The 21,947-nt window shown below is 42.9% G+C and overlaps 1 protein-coding gene across 1 annotated transcript in view; it reads right to left on the reverse strand.

The window, feature by feature from the left end:
* The window catches only part of LOC121279976 (cadherin EGF LAG seven-pass G-type receptor 3-like), a 642,224-nt gene that overhangs the window by 19,501 nt on the left and 600,776 nt on the right, over positions 1-21,947 (reverse strand). The window contains exons 48-58 of the mRNA XM_041191598.1: positions 20,912-21,007; positions 18,465-18,571; positions 17,306-17,375; positions 15,937-16,029; positions 12,276-12,392; positions 11,348-11,581; positions 9,910-9,979; positions 6,977-7,116; positions 5,556-5,563; positions 4,857-4,977; positions 4,710-4,769 (exon numbers count right to left, since the gene is read on the reverse strand). Coding sequence (XP_041047532.1) covers positions 4,710-4,769; positions 4,857-4,977; positions 5,556-5,563; positions 6,977-7,116; positions 9,910-9,979; positions 11,348-11,581; positions 12,276-12,392; positions 15,937-16,029; positions 17,306-17,375; positions 18,465-18,571; positions 20,912-21,007 — 1,116 coding nt within the window. The remainder of the gene's footprint in view (positions 1-4,709; positions 4,770-4,856; positions 4,978-5,555; positions 5,564-6,976; positions 7,117-9,909; positions 9,980-11,347; positions 11,582-12,275; positions 12,393-15,936; positions 16,030-17,305; positions 17,376-18,464; positions 18,572-20,911; positions 21,008-21,947) is intronic.

A 21,947-nucleotide genomic window follows, 5' to 3' on the forward strand; every position in this document is an offset into this window, starting at 1 on the left:
TGCATTGACTGCCACATTTTTCTTCCAATAATAGTGACAACATCAGCAACCTCACAACATAGAAAAAAAATGTTTCAAGGCACAAAATCAAGGAGTAAGGAAAATTAATGTCAAAGTGAAGGAGGAGATATTTGGAGGGCGCAACCAAAATCTTGTCAAAGAGCTTTGAAGAAAAGTGTTCAAGGAGGGGAGGCAAGTGAAGAGAACATGGTGAGCAAATTCCAGAGAGGTAGTTTTAGAATGGCTAAAGGCACAGTTGCCAGTAATGGGCTGAAGGGAGGGGAGAATATACATGACGCTAGATTCTGATAAACAGAAAGGAAAATGATGGTGGGGTTGTGGGGAGGGGTGGTGGACAGGAATAGGGGAGTGTTGGGAGAGGTGGGGTGGTGTTATAGGGCTGGAAGAAATGACAGAATTTCAGGTTTTGTAGGACCAGGAGCCAATGTAGGTCACCAAGGACAGGGTCATGGGTGAATGGGACTTGTTGTAGGAGATGGTACAGGCAGCAGTGCTTTAATTGAGTTGATGTTTATGAGGGGAGGAGGTTGGGAGCTTTCCCAAGGGACCATTGGAATAGTGAAGTCTGGAGTTGACAGATGAGGGCTTCATCAGCTTTTAATTCACCCCAAGTCCTTTTTCAAAATGGCTTTGGATGGGAACCATTTACATGAGCATTTATTCTGATATCAAGATCAGATAATACTAGACTAAGCAGTGTTACTATCAAAGGTACCAGTAGGTGACAGTATTGCACTAAACATATAACAACTTTTTGATGAAAATACAGCATCAAATAATCAAGTATGTTCACTCTTTCCTGAAAGCTAGATCTTAGAAGAGGCTAGAGTGGGAAAGTAAGACGAATGCTATTTTTAGGACCTGCTGTATTTCTGGGGACTCTCCAGAGAATTAAAAGACACCACCATTGAGGCTGGGAGCTTACTGGTGTATCCAGGATGAAGGATCTTCCCCCAAATCCTTGGCTTCTCTTTTCAGATGCTGTGTATTTATCCCATTTTCTGATTTTAGTTCAGATTCAAAATTATTTTTTCAAAAATTTTTATTTTTAACTCCATGGGCAGAGGTTTATTTGGTACATTTTAGGATTGCCAACACTGGAGGCTTCATCATGTGACCTTCTGACTCAAACCACTCCATCCACCCTACACTCCTGCCAGGCACCAGTGCCTCCTCGATCCAATTAGAAAGGGAACAGGCTATTGCTAATCAAGTGGATTAATCTTGACTGTTCCAGAAACAGACTTTTCCCTGCCTCATGTCCAATATTTTTTAAACTAATGATTAAAAGTATTTTACTGAAAAAAGAAACATGCTCTCAAAGCTTTTCATCTTGTACTCAGCAGGACAGATACAAGAGTGCCAAATTTTAATGCGAGCAACAATTTATACAACATGAGAAAAGGGTAGGCAAGTCAACTCTGGTTGGTCAAGGCATTGCTGTTGAAAATGCACCAGGGAACTATTGTCCTGAACACTTTGTTTAATTCAAAAAGGTGTAATGCCTGGAAATGTTCCTTTTGCCTGCAGAGCACAGGTCCCTGTGTATGAATATATATAATTTCTAGCAAGTCTGTGTGAGCCACATTGTGAGCCCAACTGATAATCTCAAATTGGTTGTTAGCATTACCCAGGATTGTTCATCAAGTGCTGTCTAACCACAGAATCACATCTAACATTGGACGTTATGTTCTCAGTTTTGGAAGCATGGGTTGGCTGAGTATGGTCAGTGCAGTGCAGTTCTGTTGAAGGGTCGTGAGGACTCGAAACGTCAACTCTTTTCTCCTCCGCTGAGGCTGCCAGACCTGCTGAGTTTTTCCAGGTAATTCTGTTTTTGTTTTGGATTTCCAGCATCCGCAGTTTTTTGTTTTTATATTATGGTCAGTGCTCTGCCTATTGCGAACAGCGAAACGTTGTTCCTTCAATAGGTCGATAGCTGATAGTTCCCTGGTGCATTCTCCATGGCAACGCCATGACCAGAGTCGACTCGCCAACCAATCAGCACCCTTTTCATCGAGGAATGTAAATAGTTACTGCCTTTGAAATTTGACATTCCTGCATCTGTCCTGATGAGTGCAAGATGAAAAGCTTTGACAGCATGTCTCTTTTCTTCAGCAATATTGGGGAGAATTTTCTTCCTGTCTTGCGGGCTGGGCGGGAGTGGGTGCGGGAGGGCGTGCAGCTGATCGCCGCCTGCAATTGGCTCCACACTGCCATTTTACGTGGGCGGGCCAATTAAGGCCCACCCAGCTTGATGCGCACCCGGAAGTGCTCAGTGCTCTCTGTGCGGGTAGGGGGAGGAGGGAGAGTCAGGGCCTGCCCTCTTTCACACGCATGCGCGGGAATGGGCGCAGAGTTTAATTTCATGGTGAAAAACTGAAAAAAAGATTTAAGAAAATTATTCGGACATGTCCCCTCCTGTGAGTGTCACATGAGCTGGGGCATGTCTATGAATTTTATTTAAAAATTTTATTTAAAAAATTAAAGTTATAAAACCTTTATGAAACCTCATCCCGCCCATGGATGAGGTTCCGTGAAAAATGCGAAGACCGCCTGGGCTGCTAATAAGTTCAACTGGTATTTAAATGGCCTTAACAGGCCTTTGACAGTTTGGTGGGCGCGCAGCTGACTCCGGTGCGTGCCTGCCAAACTGAAGATCGGAATGACATGAGGTGATGTCGGGACACACGCCCGATGTCACCGCGCGTCATTTTATGCGCGGCGAGTGGAGCCTGCCCCCACACGCTGACCAGAAGATTCAGGCCATTAAAGTTCTGCACTACCAAGCGAATAGTTGAAATGGTGCAAAAATAATGAAAAAAATCTGCGATTTTATTTGGTGATTTGATCATTTTACCCGTGTTATCTGCAGCAATGTTCTGGAGATTAATCCTCAATTTCTGGCTATTCCCAGACAATCCTGGAGGGCTGGAAAGCCTACGTATATTTCTCAGACTTACTACTTATTGCCTGTTCTCTCTGCTCCCCTATCAGTGGCAGAGCCTTAGGCAACTGGTCTTGCCCAACATTCTCCTTTACCAAAACCCCCACATATCCTTGCTCTGCACCATTGCTTACCCCCTTCTAACCTCTGCTCATTGTGCACTTTCCCTCCCCCCTTTATGTTGCAGCCATGATGTTTCTACACTAACCCTAAGGCAGTGTTTCACTGCAACAAGGATTGCTTACATAAGTGTCAAATTTCTCCTGTACCTTTGGCATTAGACTAATTGACCACTCCTCAAGTTGATGCTTACTTCATCTTTCCATGACAATTAGCTGAAAACCTAGAACACTGCAGTCTATTCACTGCATTTCAACCAAGGCAGAAGCTGGCCCACACAATGTTCTCCTCAGTTAAAGATGTCCCACTGCCAACATTTTAATTTGCAAGCTGAAAATTTGAGGGGGAGTTTTAACCGCCCAGAAAATGGGCAGGCGAGGGTTGGGTGAGAGGTTGAAGTATTGAATATCTGAGTCCTGAACCCAACCTGACTCTAACCCGCCCACTTCCAGTTTTAAGGTGGGATGGGGATGGTTGACCAACCCTTTCCCAGTAGCTAGGGTGGCAGTTTAAATATTATGATGAGACTAGCAGCCTCGTATTGTTTCACCATATCAAATTTAATTCTGGTCGGGCTTCAGAAAACCTGACTGCTTAAAGAAAGCAATGCCATAACGCTCACCTGCTGGATCCACTGTACCTGCCTCCCATTACGAAGTGAAAACCCTCAACCTTTCAATCTCGCCCCACACCCCAATCTCCCCCCAAAGCCTCCCATCTCCATGACCACCACCCCCACCCACCCCAACACCTGAACTCTCTGACCTCACCATCCATGCCACCGAGCCTCCCGTTTGCTCTGGTCTCTGATCCCTCCAACCTTTAATCTTGCCAACTCCCTCAGCCCAGGATTGGAACCGCCCCCCACCCCCGCCAGGAATCAGACCAGCCCCACTGGAATTAGGTACCGCCACCCACTCCAGGGAATGGAGACCCCTTCCCCTGGGATCAGACCCTCCCCTTCCATTCCTCTCCTGAACCTCCTTGGTTCAGGGATCACAACTGGCTGCTCCTATGGCCTTGTCTCCAACGGTCCCACCTGATTGTAGACCAACCAGGCCTATTGATTAAACTGATTTCAAGTGGGGAGCCTGTCAGTGACTTCACGTGCACATGGTTGGGTTAAAACTCCTCAGTGTACAGGGAAACCCAGACTAACAGGTTTCCCTTGTGCTATGGGGCCCTCCTTCTCCTGGCTGGTCAAAAAGTTAAAATATTCCCCCCCACCCCCAACCTTCCTTTTTGCAAACAGGCAATTCAGATGATGAAAGATACCAGTGGAAATGCACTGGGATTTCTTTTCTGGCCTGTTGGTTCAGTTTGGACTAAGGGCCTTAGCCCAGGTATCAGGAGATTCCACATCATGGAGCCTATCATTTTCAACCTGACACGAGCAAGGAATTTGAAGCTTTTAGATATTCGTTCACACTGCATGCCAGGAGCACTGATGTGTAAAATTTGGGCTGTTTTATTTAAAAAGATTTTTTCTTTCGTATCCATGACAAACTTTGCAATGCTAGCCAAGGATCTGGTGACACAGAATGACTTAGCCTGTCTTTCCCAAAAATAATTCAGATTAATTGACATTAAGCATCCAAAACATGGGATAAAATATGGTTCTTACGCTGACATGGGTCGGTTCTTCCTCTTGGTCCTGTGAGGGGGGCAGTGCAGGGGTTCCATTCTGTGAAGAAGAGATCAGAATGTTACAGCAAAATCTCAGGATTTGGGAACACTGTAAGCCCTTCCTATTTTACAAGCAACCTAGTACATTTTCAAAAATATTTTCCTTCCTTCTTCCTTTGATCTTGTGGCCAAGGGAGCAGCCAGGAAACCTGCTCGCAGCTTCTGCCAGATCCCTGTCGAGGCAACTCTCAGGGAATACATGTTGGCTAAAGGAACAGAAAAAGACAAAGGGAAAACACAAAGATAAAAGAATGATGTTTCATTTATACAATGACTAATCATGTCCCCAGGTCATTGCATAGTGTTTCACAACCAATTAATTGCTTTTGAAGTACAGTTATTGGGTTGGCAGGCAAACACAACATTAATTTCAAAATAGCAGGTACCAACAAACTGCAGAAATGACCAGTTAAATTTATTCTGGGTGATGTTGGTTTAGGGAAGAATGTTGGCCTGACCACTGAAAAGCTCCTTGCTCTTCTTTGCATTTCCATGGGATGTTTCCTATCCATTTGAACCACTGGGACTGGCCGACAGGGCCTCACTTGAACACTTCATTTAAAAGATGATACGCCCAACAGTGCAGTACTGCCTCAGTAGTGTACTAAGTACCAGGCAAGATTATGCACTGAAGTGAGAATTGAATCCACAATCATCTGCTATCAACTGAGCCGAACCAAGCCGACAAAGTGAATCATGGATTACCCTTCCTCGAACTGTCACTTCCTATGGACGCTGTATGGCTTTGGCTTAGCACCTCTCTCATGATGGAATGACAGCTCACCTTTCAGTCTGCCCAAGTGAACAGACATCATGATTTCATAACATGTTCTGTTGGACAGACTGTTTAAATGAGTGAAACCACTTTGCTCTGACACTATAGTTGTGGTAGAAATACAATGTTAGTGGGGTACACTTTAAACCTTACTAAATGGAGAGTACAGATTGCAGAACGTGTCCATTGACTCTGTGCCGGATTTTCATTCCATTCTCTTCAATGGACTAAAAATTGGTCAGATCCTACAATGGGCGGACAATCCACTTCACCAGTTTACCATCCATGTACTGAAGATGAAAATTTACTCCATTGCTTTTGGGGCAAGATCTAATCATGGTGGTGGTACTGGTTGGGGGTGGGTGCATCTGATGGCACGTTCCCCATTATCAACCACTTTTCTAGTCTTCTTTTGTCAACAAGTTCATAATCTGATGAATTCTCTGCCCAATCCACAGCCTCATGGCCGGAGTGGGAGGTTGAGTGGGTGGGTAGGTGGGGTGGGTGGGGGAGGGGAGCAGTAAGGTGAGAAGCATGTAAGTAATTACATAGATAATAATCAATGGTGTAATGTCAAAAGATTTTCTGAAACACCCCCTAAGTTATACCACAATTTACATATCACCGACTCCATTGATGTTAACTATACTTTGGGGATTTTCCTCTCTAGACTTCCATTCTACATGATTTATCCATGTTCACTATTCCCCCTCAACACATGTCCTGACTTCTTGGGATGACATTTCAATGATGCGAGCAGTTCACGGACCATTATTCCACTATCTCTGCCCGTACAGAGTCTTATAACCCTGTGTATTCCTAAGCCAGAACTCTTTCTAAAAGACTGAATCTACACCATGACAGATAACTTTAGTTGGAAGCTTATCCAGTTATAGGGTTGCCAACCCTTCAGGATTAGCCTGGTGTCTCTGAGAACTGAAAATCAATCTCCAGGACACTGTCGTGTGGAACCCTGGAGAAAAATCATAGGGACATTGAAAAAATGATTTTTTTTTTTGCCATTTTCTTTGAACATTTCTCTTTATCAGATATAAAAATATTGAAAATGGGAATAAAAGGCTTCTTGGCTGACAGTCAAGCATCATCCAGCTGGGTAATGAGTCTTTTTGCTTTCCAAATGGCAGCATGTCACAAGGATGGATGTGTTGGCTGACTAATGGCTGTGGCGTGGGGGCAAGTCATGTGAAAAAGCCTCCAGGAATGCACTTAATGGTACCCTGGTCCAGTACTCTGTGAGGAGGAGGGAGGACAGGGAAAAATATGGTTCCCTCTAATCAAATGACTTGCCTGTAAATTGTTCATTAAAGGCTGTCCAGCAAATACTTGTTTAAATCCTGGTAAAAGGGCCCCTTATGAATAAAAAATGTAGAACCACATCGCAATAAAAGATAAAACTTAAAGTGACAGACCATGTAGAGTGCCTGATCAGTAGATGGATTATTTTTCATCTCGCAGTACATAACAGCATCGTGCACTGTGGTGAAAAGCTGGGATTTGCTGATGTTTTTTCCAAAGAATCCTCCTTGTTCAAACTGTTGAACAATAGCCCCTGAAAGAAACAAAATTCAGTTCAGATCAACGATTGATCTGGAATGATTCTATGTACATACATATGCGTATAGATATATATAAAATGAGGTTGAAGTTGCTCATGCATTCAGCTGACTGCTGCTGAAATCCTGGCAAGGTTTTGGCAGTCCTGGAAAAAGGTCTGGATCCTGGGTCCCCATTTACTCTGGGACCAGCAGCGGTCCTTATAAGGGATGGAATTCCCACCTGCCACTTACAAGACTAATGATGCCAAGGAGGCTGGCCTGAGGGGGAGGGGTTGTCGAGAGCTTACATTGGGAACTCTTGATTCCCTCTCTCAGAAGGAAGCTGCTGTAGTACTGGAGGCCAAATTACTGAGAGAGGTGAGGCTCACTGGCCAGCAGGAGTGGCTACTAGGATGTGATTTGGACTTGTGGTGGTGCAAGTGCCCTCTTAATTAGGTGCCTTCCCACAGACTCCTCAAGATCTGGTGGAGGCTGGCTGCTCGGTGGAGAGGCGATCCTGTCAAAACAGCTAGGGTTTCATCCCATGTGTCAATATAAAGCACCCTTTGAGTGCTGACTGCCTGAGATCCACAAACTTAGCACTGATTGAACCTGGCCCATTCCTGGACTCTGTGCAGGTAATTTTAGCCTAACCATTCCATCAGGAAACTAATGGGGTCGGGTGCAACACTTTCTTCCCTCCCTGCTCGATATTACTCTCCATTAAAATCAGTGGAGTTAGATTGGAATGGTTATAAAATGGCATTGTACCCAATTTCATCAGTTTCCTAATGGGCGAGTTAGGTTAAAATGATCCCAAGTCTCGTTTTCACATTCAGTTTTGCATTTATTAGTTAAGCCAGGCGATCTTCTCCCACCACTGCAAAGGAGCAGCATGGGTAGAATGGAAGAGAATCTATTCGTATTGTCCATCATCACATTTATTCATAAAGTTATAGACAGAAGGTCACACAGCAACAGGGTCACAATATTGTGTTACATAAACAAGCACATTCCATTTAAAATGATCCACATTATACTTACAGTGACACCCTGACAAGTATACATCAACCTCAACCTCCTTAAAATCCCGGAAAATCTGGAATATAAAAGCATTGAGTTGTAAGGTGGGTTTATGAAGTGGTCAATAAAGCAGGCGGGTAACCAAAGGCCAGGGAGCTATGCTAAACTTATATAAAACAGCCCCATGCAAGCACAGGAGATGTAACGCTTTCCCTTTTACCTCCTTTCTCCTCACTGCCCAAGGTCCCAAACATTCCTTTCAGGTGAAGCAGCAATGCACATACTTGTTTCAATTTAATATACTGTATTCACTGCTCACAATGCAGTCTCCTCTAGATTGGGGAGACCAAATGCAGGTATGGTGACCGCTATGTGGAACACCTCCGTTCAGTCTGTAGGATTGATCTCAAGCTTCCTTGACCTGTCATTTTAGTTCTCCACCTTGATCTCATGCTGCCATCTCTGTCCTCGGCCTCCTGTGATGTTCCAATGAAACTCAACACAACTCGAGAAACAGCACCTCATCTTTAAATTGGGTAATTTACAGCCTTCCAGACTCAACAATTTCAGATCATAATTGCTACCATCGCCAACATTTTGTTCCCTTTACTTTGCATTTGTCGGATTAATCTTGTTTTTTTTTAATTTTGCTTTCGGATGGCAGCTGTTCACTATTTTGCCTTTCAACCCTCCTCTGGACCCATCTTTTGTTTGTTGACTCATCCCATTAGCACTCCCTCTGGCTCTGCCTCACCAACTCTTTTGTCATTTAATGTTTCCTGTTTACTCTCCTATCACAGACTTTCCCTTTTGTTCATTTACCACCCTGCCCTATTTCACCCACTTAAAAGCTTTTCATTTCCAACTTTTCCAGATCATGACCTGAAACATTACCCCCGTTTCTCTCTCCACAGGTGTTTCTAGACCTGCTGAGTATTTTCAGCATTTCCTGCTTTTAATTTCAGCTCCAATTGGAGTATTAGGTCCAATTCTGGACATCACATTTTAGGAAGGATGTGGTGGCTTTGGAGAGAGTACAGAAGAGATTTACTAGAATAGTTCCAGGGATGAGGAATTACAGTTACATGTATAGACTGAACAATTTGGGGTTGCTCTCCTTAGAACAGAGAAGGCTAAGAGAAGATTTGATAGAAGTATTTGAAATCATGAAGGTTTTTGATAGATAAAGAGAAATTAATTCCATGGTTGAAGAGTCAATGACCAGAGGGCATCGATTTAAAATGACTGGCAAAGGAACCAGAGGTGACACGATGAAAAACTATTTTACACAATGAGTGTTTAGGGACAGGAATGTGCTGCCTGATAGAGTGCCGGATACAGATTAATTAGCAGCTTTCAAAAGGGAATTGGATAAGTACTTGAAGGAAAAAAAAAATTGCAGGGATTAAGAGAAAAGAGCTGGGCGTGGAACATAACTAGATTGCTCTTCGAAAGATCCAGTGAAGATTTGAAGGGACCAATGGCTCCTCTCATTGATTCAATGAAATTGTTTTGTTTATTTCAATAGGACCAAATGATATTTGTATGAAGTCCCTAAACAAAATGTGAGATCTCAGTTTATCAACTTTTCTGCCTAACAAGTTGAAAATACTGGCTCCCAAAAATTTGGTAGCTGATAATCATCTTACAGAAGAAAAATAACCAGACATGTATGACTTGTCCCACTTAAAAACCTCAGGCAGAATTCAAGCACACTTGCCAGGGTATTTTATGAAGATTTTTTTCTGGAGTGGTCTTTTTAAAATTTATTTTCGTACTCTTACCTGGTTTCAATTTATTGGGAGTCTCAGATTGTCTCCCATACCAGTTCTGGTGAGATTGGTGCCTCACTCTCTAGGCAATCATGACAAAAACCAATGTCCTGCCACCTTAGCGCATTGTTGTTCCAAGGGGCTATATCACTCTACCTGAGAAACAATTTACTTTACAAAATTGTTTCCTCCTCAAAATCCAAGAAATAATAAAAAATGACCACGTGAGACCAGATTTTCTTGTGCTGTGATGTCTCTTATTATTGTTCACTAATTATTATCCCTGGATGGTTGAGAAGAAACCCAGATGGGAAAGGCCAGGGTTCTCATTCACCACTTTACGCAGTTCACCAAGAAACCACAAGATGGTCCATCAATTGATTTGACAAGCATGGACTGAATGCAGAGGGTGCAGGTCAAAACTTTGATTTGAACCCAGATCAACAGCATGAGAATCTAATGTTTCCTCATGTAATCATGCCTACCCATGGGAAAAAATCTGGTGTCCTCTCAGTACCCCTTGTTTGACTTGTGGTCAACTCAGTGTGTCAGGCAGCCTATTACTCCAAAGCAAATCTGATCAGAGTGTTACGTCTTTGGTGGGGATGACTTTCAACATGATTTGGGAATACAGCAACGTAGTGTTATTGTCACTGGACTGGAAATCCAGAGACCCAGGGTAATGCTCTGGGGACCAGGGTTCAAATCCCACCACAGCAGGCGGTGGAATTTGAATTCAATAAAAGCCTGGAATTAGAAATCTGATGTTGATCATGAAACCATTGTTGATTGACGTAAAAACCCATCTGGTTCATTAATGCCCTTTAGGGAAGGAAATCGGCTGTCCTTAACTGGTCTGACCCACAGCAATGTGGTTGACTCTTAAATTCCTTCTGAACAAGAGCAATTAGGGATGGGCAATAAATGCTGGCCAAGCCAACAAGCCCACATCCCATGAACGAACAAAAAAAAATTAAACTCTGTGCTAAAGTGGACAGTACTGTAACCCTTTCACCTTAGGGACTTGGGTTTAAATCTAGCCCAGTGATGGAAGTTTCCTCTGTCTGATAGCTATGCAGACCATAAGTCCACTGAACCTGTGCCACTTGAATCCAATTCCTACTGAGTTCAGTTTTATAGTACTGTTACTGGCCTTAATTTATAAGTGCCAAAGGTGGTTGGAGCAGAAAATTAAATGTTGCAGCAGGGTGTGCTGTTATGAGACAGGGTAGAAGCCCTTTCCTGAGGCAAAATAAAGGGAGCTATCCTGTCGGGTTAGCTTCAGAAAATTCAGTCTATAATTATCTTGCTACACTTGACACGAGTGCCTTACGAAGAGGTTTGGCAGCAAAAGTGAAAAAGCATACCATACCCTCCGACACCTCTTATTTTGATGAGCACAAAGATAACAATAAAAGTCAAAGTAGAATGAAGTCACGGCCCGTCTTACGTTTCTCAATATCTTGATGCAGACGCTATCCACAAAGTTGACAGGACTAAAGTCGAGAATGAGGGAATGGACATCTGGTTTTTGAAGGCCAAGAGACTCTAGACTAAGCTCCTCTGGCTTCTTGCTGACTTTGGATGGCGAGTCAAGGCCCGAATCCATTTCTAAGCTGTCACTACCAATAGTCTCGGTGATGGTGGCTGGGCCATCTGTTCCTGATTCCAAGTCTTTTCGCCTCTAGAGAGATGAATTTGTTTGAATTTAACAGCATTGTTGTAACTTGCAGTACATTCAATATTCCAAAAACATAATAATATAAGGCGATAAGAAGGTTTCAGCATGTCCAGTCATCCATTTCCTTAGGTCCATCTGCAGGAAAACCATAGGCCCTTTCTGCCTAGTGATTACCACATACGCCTTTAATCTTTCAAAACCAAACAAAAAAAAACAGAATCATCAAAATACTTTTAAAATTATTAACATTGACAGGTCACTTCATTGTATTCCTTACTGCACTGATAATATTTGGTGAGATAGGGGTTACATATGGAATATTGTTTTCATAATGAACACTGTACATAACATTTGAAAGCAGCGTTGTTCAGCTGCATGGCTTCCTTCTATGCTGTAAGATACTATAAGGATTCTACCAGATTCTTATAGAAGCTTTAGATGTGTAATGGGAGTGTTCTCATTTGATGAATTGTGCCTGGGATGTCTTATTTTGGGTGGAGGCAGTTTCAAACCATTCCCAGGACTGGTTACCAATGAAGAACATGACAGTAAAAACAGATAGGTTTCTCATGGGTATTTAAGAACAAAGCACCGAAGAGAAGATAAATGAATGTTATTTAAAGAAAATAAATTGAAAAGCGGCTCAGAGAAAGTTAGATAAGCATTTGTTTGTCCCAGGTGAGTGGAACATCTCTACCTTTTGCTCTTTCTTGGCATTTTTCTTGTCCCGCTTCTCCTGTTTTTTCAGCTTCTGCTTGAGTTTTGTGATTCTTTTCTTCTTTTTCAAAAGTAACCTGCTGATATTAGTTTCAGACTGCAGGCAAATCATAGAAAAAGAGGGTTATGAAGGCAGTGTAACATTGTTGTTAACAGTTAACAACGTGGGGTGTTAACAGAGATTACAAATTGTTAAAACTAGCAAGTATGGTATTTTCAGAGTTAATATGGTGCACTGGTCTTTTTTAAATTTTATCTCTAGACATAGGCAATATTGTTAAGACTGCATTTATTGCCCGCCATAGAATCTCTGAGAAGGTAGCGTTGATCCTTCAGGTTGAAGCATGTGGAAATCATGCTCTCTCTGTGATATTACATAGAGAGTTCCATGATGTTGATGAAGAAACAATGTATGTCCAAGCCAGGATGGTGTGCAACTTGAAGGGGATTCATATTCCCATTGTTGTATTAATTGTTACTATTTGATCCTCACTGATGCTCTGGAGGGATGTGGATAAATATTATTTGATTTTGCACACCTCAGATCAGCTCCCAATGTAATCATGATCTTGAATCAGGTCTTAAAACATACAGAATGCATGGGAGTCACCACGAGCAGCTCAAATACAACATTCATCAAGAATGGCCAATTTGTAATCTTCATTAAATTTTACCTGTACAAAAGCAAGGGGGCTAGTGTGTGGCTCAGGTGGTGTCACCTCTGCCTCTTGAGCTAGAATACTCAGGGTTCGAGTCCCACCCCGGGACTTGTGGGCCACGGAAGGACCCAGCCACTAGGGCAGGCAAGCCAGCATGAACTGGTGCTAGTCCCCAGCCTGGATAAATAGGGAGATTTAGTGGCAGAAAGGACATTCAATTGTAAAAGCGCCTGCCAAATCCTAAAAATGATTGTTAATATGAAGGATGATCAACCAGCATTGCAACAACCCCATGTAACATGGGGAAAGTCCTGAAAGAAGAAGAGCTGGACAGAAGAAAGAAGCAGACTATAGCACTGTACACTGGAAACTCCAAACTGGATAGAAATCAGATTCTGATGCTCAAACTTTATTGGATTCAAACCGCACTCCATGTATTGCTTCAGAAATGAGGAAACCAGGGTTTAGAAGTGGCACAGCATGTTAGATTATTTTTGTGTGTCCAACACAACTATTGAGCAGAGGTAGGGGGTTCCCACAAAGGAAAGTTATTATCTAACATGAAATTAACCAACGTCACTCTTTTGCAATTTCATTGTGGTTTCCTCAAGGGCCAGCGTTATGACTTCCTGTCAATATTGGTGTGACTTTGCATCTGTAGTTAAATTAGCTGACATTTTTTTAACCTGGAAATGTTTCCAAGATTAACAATGAACAGGATGACCATTAAGTGCACAACACACGTTTTTGAAACTCTTCAACTTTTCGTAAATTGTTACAAACTAAATAAAAACAGCACAGTGAGGACAACATGTTAACTCATTTGCTCAGTAAGAGGATGGTGTGTCTTCTCATCTTGAGTCATTAACTCATGTCTGCACCATGTAAGCTTTTTTTCTAATTTATATCCTCCAGTTCTGCACTCACAGTCCAAATTAAATAATGTGTATGCATATTTTTTTAATGTTCATTCATTTGATGTGGGCATCGCTGGTGACACCATTTATTGCCCATCTCTAATTGCCGTTGGACCACCTGCCACCTTCTTGAATACAACTCAGTGGTTAGCTAAGCCATTTCAAAGGGCATTCAACCACATTGTTGTGAATCTGGGGCTGAATTTTACGTCCTGTGGGTGGGTGCAGCCCTGACCCAATCATGCGAGAAGAGGTCGGGCGAGGGTCCCAATGTCATTGCACACACGCGTGATATTTCGCTTGGCGGGCACATGGAAAAGTCGGAAGCATGCCTGCCGACAATTAGGAGGGCAATTAAGCCCATTAACGGTGCAATTGTGTCCGATTTTTCGTGGTTGGTGGACAGGCGAGATCGGCCAGGTGTCCCTTAGATTTTTCATCAAAACTCATTCAAAGGTGGGATGAGGTTTCCGTTATGAAATAAAATAGAAATAAATAGCTTTGGACGGCATTTTTATGCGGTATATTTTCAGGTGCTTGAATGTAAAGCATGGACATTTTTTTTTTAAGCTTTTTAAACTTTCGTTTGATCATTTGAAGGCCTGCAGTTCCCTGAGGCAGCTGTCTGCCTTCAGGGAGTTCTCTTGCAGCACTCACCTGCGCCCATGGTAACATCAGTGCCTGCCCGCTTCCCACCCCACCCCGGCTGCGCTGAGATTTTCAGCACACATTTCACGCTGACTGGCTGTTAACTGGCCAGCTGGCATGAAATCGCAGTTGGGGGCTGATCACGGTCGGCGGTCCGTTTTCTGGCCGACCCCCAGGCCAGCCGATCATGCCCGCCTGCCAAAGGTAAAATTCAGGCCATGTAGACCAGGGTAAGGCTGGCATATTTTTTGCCTAAAAAACATTAGTGGACCATATGGTTTGATAATGACACTCTGGTAGTTACATGGTCTCCATTACTGATAACGTCCTTTTATTTCATTTCAGATTTATTTAATTCGTTGAATTTAAATTTCCTAGCTGCTATGGTGGAATTTGAACTCATGACCAGGATTTTCAAAGGGCCTCACGGTTAGGACCCGGTGCGGGCAATCTTTGAAAATCCTGGTCCCGGAGGTCATCTCAGGATCCTAATGCCTCTGGTACAGTTTTGAAATTTCAAAGGTCTGTTCCCAAATGCAATTATCATTTTTTTATATTCTGGTGAGCTTCAATGGTCTTAGTGCACACATTAGTGCACAGCAGGCAAGTTCACCATAGGGTCCTAATTAATTTATTTTCAGTTATCTTGGAAACAAATCCGCAGGACGAACTATCTTCGGCATGAGGGTTGGCTCTTACCTTATCATGCAAGATCCTGTCCGCTTTGTTCCGCTACTGTAGCCTGCCCAGAAGCTACCTTCTCTAATTGGCGAGGCAGCAGCAGTCCCCAACATGGCCGCTGCCTACTATTGCCACTGATGCGTGGTATACGATCCCATCTCCAGGAAGTGATTGATGCCTCTAATTGGGCACCGAGCTCACCTCCTGGCCAATTACATTTAAAAAGAGCGACCTAGCTCTGGCACGGAGTCGGGATCCAGGTCAGATTTTTGACTCCAGTTGACAATCTGGCATCAGGTCTCCAGATCATTAGTCCAGGCCTCTGCATTGCTAGTTTAAATAACGTAACATAAGTAATATGCTACCATATTCCCACATTACACCTATATTCTTCATTCTGCACAGCATTTAAAACCTGTATCACAACTCTTCCCTGTTTCCTTTCCCTCCAATAAAAACAGGCTTAGTTCTGCAAGGCTCTCTTCAGAACACAAAATCCAAAGCATCATTCTTGTCACAATTCTCCGAAAGCTCTCCAATGAACCAGTGTCACTTCAAAGTGGGCGTAGTTTGTTCCACTTCCGTTTTAGCTGAGTGTTTGGAGGGAGGTGTCTGTCTGGAGACTGCACCACAGTGGGAATAGAAATTTGTCCTTGTTCTTATGAAAGTCAGAAGCTTCTCTTCTCCCTGTGACCAAAGTACTAACAACAGTAGATCTTTAAATCAGTTTTCTTACCATCTGCTTCAGCGCTTCTTCATACAGCTCAGCATTGGCAAAGTATATAGTCGCAGATGACTGGAAGATTTTGATACCTGGAATTTCTTTTGCCTAAAGAGAAACCAAAATCAGGTTACCAAGAGTTGGAGCAGTTTGAAGCCAAGTTATAACTCCTGGGCTACAATTGGGTCACAGTACCCATTGGAAACAACCAGAGAGAGGCTATTGCCTGGCTCCTGGCAGGTCAAAATCACAGGGCCCTGGGACTTCCCATTGTCAGCCAAGTAATTCATGGAGGAAGAGCAGGACTATTATGAGGAAGGGGAGGTGGGAGGAGGTGACAGTGGGAGTGCTGTGGCACTATAAACCTAGACTTCCCTTATGCAGTCTGATTCCACTTTAGAGTGTCTCCTCATCGGGCCCACCAGCTTTTATTGAACAGGCTGCCTGTGGTGGACTCCCCACTGAGAATTTAATAACATCATAGGGCCCCAGTTTGCATGTTTGAGGCTCTTGCCTGAGTCAAGCCGCCCAAAAGACGGGCCCACGTAAGATGGCGGCAGGTGGGAATTGATTGGGAACAGGTAGGAGGGGTAGGTTAAAACTCCCCCCTTGTTTATTAGACAGGGTTTTTTGCTCAATTTTTTCAAGTAGGTTCGACCACAAAAGTTACAATGTTCAGTTCCATCTACTTGTACACTGTGCTGGCTCTTTGAAAGAGCTATCCAATTAGTTCCATTCTGTTACTTTTCCCCCATAACTGCAAATTCCTCCGTTTTAAGTTTTTATCCAATTCCCTTTTGAAAATTACGATTAAATTTGTTTCCACCACCTTTTCAGGTAGGTGCATTCCAAATCAAGACAACATGGATTTTTTTCCAATTATTTTAAATTTGTGCCCTTCACTTACTGACCCCTCAGCCAATAGAATCAGTTTCCCCTTATCTACTTGATCAACTTTTCAACACCTCAATCAGATCACCTGTTAATCTTCTCTATTCTAAGAAAAACAATCTCAACTTCTCTCATCTCTCCCTGCAACTGAGGTCCTGCATTCCTGATATCATTCTAGTAAATCACCTCTGTTCTAAGGTTGGTACATCTCTCCTGTTTATTTGTGAGGCATAACTTTTACTCCGTATGTCTAAGCCTGATTTGATTCCATAGGTGAAAGGAGTTGCTGACAGTTCCACCCAACTCTTCAGCTCTAAGGGCCCATTTATTTACCAACAAATATTTTTCTAATGTGCTACAGACATTTGGGAATTTTCCATAACATTCCTCACTCCCATTGCTGACCATGAGCATTTCCAAAATTCTTCTGTGCCCCATCCTTCCCTCAAACAAACATTCACATTTTTATTTCCAATACTGATCTTCACACTACCTCATCAAACTGCTTGACATCCCTGTAGATATCGGTCTTTGGAACCTGCCCCAGAATTGAATATTTGGGTCTGAAAAAGAAAGCAGGATGCTCAAATCTGAGAGAAATTGCGTACAAATTTGAAAAATGTTAAACAGAATTACAAGGATATTCCTTCTGTTTTAATTGACTCAGTTGGATGTGGGGACTGTCAAATCTCCTACTGGAAGTATCAGAACAATCTGAGTTGCCTTTGTTTCCTTAAATTGTGATAATACGTCGTAGGTTCTGGACTCAAAGCTTGACTGGCACCACATGTTCTGGAATTGCCGTCATACATACAGGACCTCAAGGCAGAGGTTTGAAGCAACAATACCACATTCGTTGCCCAAGTCTTTAGAAGTAAAAGTAATGCTAATAGTTAAAGAAGGACTAATTCTATCTAAGTTGGTCTTGCAATATCAGATGCAATTTTATTTATTAGGTTGCTGAAATAATCTACCGATGTAATATCACCTTTCATTCAAGAGTGGCTGTCTTACCTCTGAGGCAGAAGCTGTAGGTTCAAAACCAACTCCAGATGCTTGAGCATGTCTTTTAGGCTGACATTTCAGCACAGTGCTCTAGGAGTGCTGCACTGTCAGAGGTGTAAGCCTTTGGATTAGTGGTAGCAATCTTACTTCTAAATCAGAAGGTGTAGGGTTTGAACCCTGCTCCAAACATTTCTAGCTGAATTCTGGACTAACCTGCATATCATATTCTATAGGCCGGGGGAACCCAATGACACCTTCCCATTGCATAGTACTAACCACTCTATTGGCTGGCATAAAGATAGTTACAGCCATCGAGGTAGAGTTAATGTTATAGCCTGTCATACTGTTAAACAGCTCATGAGTCCTTCCACTACTTCACACTATTGTGCGAAAGAAGAGTGTGAAGTTACACAAAATTAACCCAATCTTTTGGTGGAGTTATTACTGGCTGCAAGAAGAGTTTCTTAATTGGCTGGAAATAAACAGAAACCGTTGTTTTTGGCCTGAGCGCTATTTTAATTTTCCCTTACCTTTATTGCAGCTTAATAAAAGCTATAATGGAATAAATATAAGCACAAAGGATGGGAAAGGACATAAAATTTTTCAGAAAAGTCAGTGGAGCACACATTTGTCACTAGATGACTTACAGTTGTGTCTGGAAGATCACAGTAAGCAATGCAAATGCTATGGAGGCTGCCAGTCCAAAATCCATTCCTAATAACACTGTGAAAATGACAGTGACGATCCAAACAATCTACAAGTGCAATTCAGTATCGAAAGTATTAGAAAATGGCAAAAAAGAGAGACTTTCATTTGTAAGGCAACTTTCCTTAAGGCGCTGAAGAAGAGTCATAAGGACTCGAAACGTTAACTCGGTTTTTTTTCTCCATTGATGCTGTTAGACTTGCTGAGTTCTTCCAGAATTTTTTGTTTTTGTTTCCTTAAGGCTGACTCTGCCAAGACGTTTTACAGCCAATGAAACTTTTCTTTTTAAGTGTATAGTAAGTGTTATAATGTAGAAAACACAACTTGTTCACGGACATCAAGGGTAATTCCCCTGCTCTACTTCAAAATTGTGCTATAGAATCTTTTACATCCATTCGAGAGGGTAGATGGGATCTGGAAGATGATACCTCTGACAATACATTTCTGCAGCACTGCGCTGGAGTATTGGCCTAGATTTTTATGCTCGAGTCCTGGGGCTGCATCTTCTAGTCATTGAGCGGGGGGGGGGGGGGGGGGAGGGGGGGGGTTGCGGGGCCCACTCGCCGACGCTTAAAATGACACAGGGTGACACAGGAAGTTTCATGAGGGATTTAAAATATGTATAAAATGTTTAAATATAAGAAATTGACATGGCCCAGCTCATGTGACAGTGTCACATGAGGGGACGTCAGGAACATTTTTTCTACCCTTCCAAAAATTTTTGTAAACTTCCACCAATCTCCCTGAGGCGGCGCTTTGCCAGCATTCCCGGCTCAGGGAATCCCTCCTCCCGCCCGCACAGGGAGCGCACAGCGCTTCAGAGCTGACGTCACACTGGCCAGGTCTTAATTGGCCCACCCACGTAAAATGGCTGCGCGCCCCCAACTGGGGGGTGCCAATCGGGAACCCGCCCGCCCATGCCCACTCCCGCACATACCCCACCACCCCCCCCGCCCGATGGGGGGAAAATGCTGCCCATGGAGTGGGACTTGAACCAGGGAGATTGAACAAGTGTTATAGTTTAATCAAAGGTGTATTAAACTCAGGTGTTGTAAAACATGCAGCAGGTTCTGAAAAGGGACAAACTGTAAGCTTCTGTAAAATGCTTTGAGGTCAAAAACCCACGATATTACAGGGACACTCCCACCATACCTTCAATAAGAGTATACCAAAAGGGCTGGAAATTAGGTTGGTGCCCAGATGTGTTGCGTTACAGCCTTGTACTGGAATCCCTGCTCAGCTTTGTGAGGGTAAAGCCTTCAGCTTCCTCAAACATTGTCAATGGGGTAGGAAGCAGCATAGCCAGGGATAAGTACTTCCAGTGCCAAAAGCCATGACCTCTTAGATAATGGTGGACCATCAATAGCAGACATTAGGGTGTTGACTGAAGGTTGCATGGTTCATTTGGGGCTTTAGGCCTGAACTATGTCCTGGACACTGAAGATTGGGTAATATTTTTGTGAGACAAATTGTATTCACTACAGGGGCCATAAATGAAATGAATGTTTTAAAATCTATTTTCTCTTTCAGTTCTCCAATCATCATCTTCTTTCAGTTTGGAAGGCAGTAGCATCTGAATCACTGAATGTTGCCATGGGCTGTGTCAATGGTGTTTGGCCAACTGATTGTATTGTTTACCTTCTAGTGGCCCCACTGAGAACTGATGAACCAAATACAAAATGGAGACATTTAAGTATATATGAGAAGCATGACAATTAGAGTTAGAGAATAAGTACTGAAACCAGATTCTATCAAATAAAACATTAGCCCTGAGGGGAGTGCACCCTTGTGTAACTGCTTGGATGCAAGGCGCACTGCCAACAATCCTTCCAAAGATCACAGGGTGAGAGAGAGAGGGCCTTACTTACATGGGCCTTTAGCAGTTTGGGGATATATCTGTGGTTTTCTCTTCTCTCCCATCCTCAGCCCATTGCGAAGAGCTGGGAAACTAGTCAGGAAGCTGGCTATAGCCCAAGGTTCACTACATAAACTTACAAAAAATTTACTGATCCCTTCATCTTGGGGAATCCAAGGCCTGTGACAGGCCTGGTCACAGTAAGCCTCACCTGTCTCTTTATGCCAGGTATGCCTGGTGAGATAGGGCATAGCTCTCCCAATGTTATACTATATCCTAGCAGAGCATTTTTAGGAGTCGGAATTTGCAGGTTAAGGAGTACCATCCCCGGTCCTATTATATCATTGATTCATACATCCTGTGATTCCTCAGCATTAAAGGACATTGTTGAGCCAGAAGGGGATCCACTCTGCATCAAACCTGTGTAACAGTGACACTAACAAGAGCAAAGTTGACAGTGACAAAGATAACCAGTGAATATATTTCCTCTCAGTGTAAATAGGTACTATATTTAGCAGTTATCTGAACTCTTACCAGGTCAATTTTGTTTGTCCTCCAGAAATGGCAAATATCAGTCACCTGTTCAAACATTCCCTTGAGATTGATGATGACGATTGATGCTAAAACAGCCTGCATGAAGAAATCACAGACATTGCGCCTAACACACCTCTTGTGTGGTTCGTCCATCCAAATATCTACAAATATTTCACTATTATTAATTTCCAAAATAGGGATCTTGCTGGTATTTTAGTAACTAAATCTATGTGTAGATTTGGTCTCCACATTTAAGAAAGGATATACTTGCATTAAAAGCGGTACGGCGAAGGTACAAAGGTTCACTAAATTGCTCCCTGGAATGAGGAAGTTGTCCTATGATGAGAGGCCGAGTAAATTGCATTTATGTTCTCTGGCGTTTAGAAGAATGAGAGGTGATCTCATTGGAACCTATAAAAATCTGAAGGGCTCATTGGGTGGGCAGTGAGAGATTGTTTCACTGGTTGACGAATCTGAAACACAGGGACACATTTACAAGATAAGGGGCCGATCATTTAGGATTGAGATGAGGAGAAATTATTTCACTCAGAGGGTTGTGAATCTTTGGAATTCTCTTCCACAGAGAGTTTTGGGTACTCCATCGCTGAATACATTTACAACTAGGAGAGACAGATTTTTGATCTCTCAGGGAATTAAGAGATATGGGGAGAGGGTGGGAAAATGGAGTTCAAACCCAAGATCAGCCATGTTCATACTGAATAGCGGAGAAGGCTCGATGGGCCGTATGGTCTACTCTTGCTCCTATTTCTTGTGTTCTTGTAAACCCTATGATTTATGGGTGTTTAAAAGTCAAGTTCGTTCTCAGTCAATCAGAAACTGAAGCAGTGAGAGTGAAAGCAAATGGAGTGAGGAAGTTAAACATAATTCAATACAATACAATGATTTCTGAGTTTAGTGATCTATTTTCTCCCCCTTGTCTCTCTGGGCACCTCCCATAAGCAGCCATATATTTCTGCTGATCTGAACCAGCTGCATTGGATGCCATGAGAGGAGGAATGAGTTGCCCGCTGATTTT

The sequence above is a fragment of the Carcharodon carcharias genome, chromosome 7 (assembly GCF_017639515.1).
Source record: "Carcharodon carcharias isolate sCarCar2 chromosome 7, sCarCar2.pri, whole genome shotgun sequence".
In the NCBI taxonomy this organism is placed as follows: Eukaryota; Metazoa; Chordata; class Chondrichthyes; order Lamniformes; family Lamnidae; genus Carcharodon; species Carcharodon carcharias.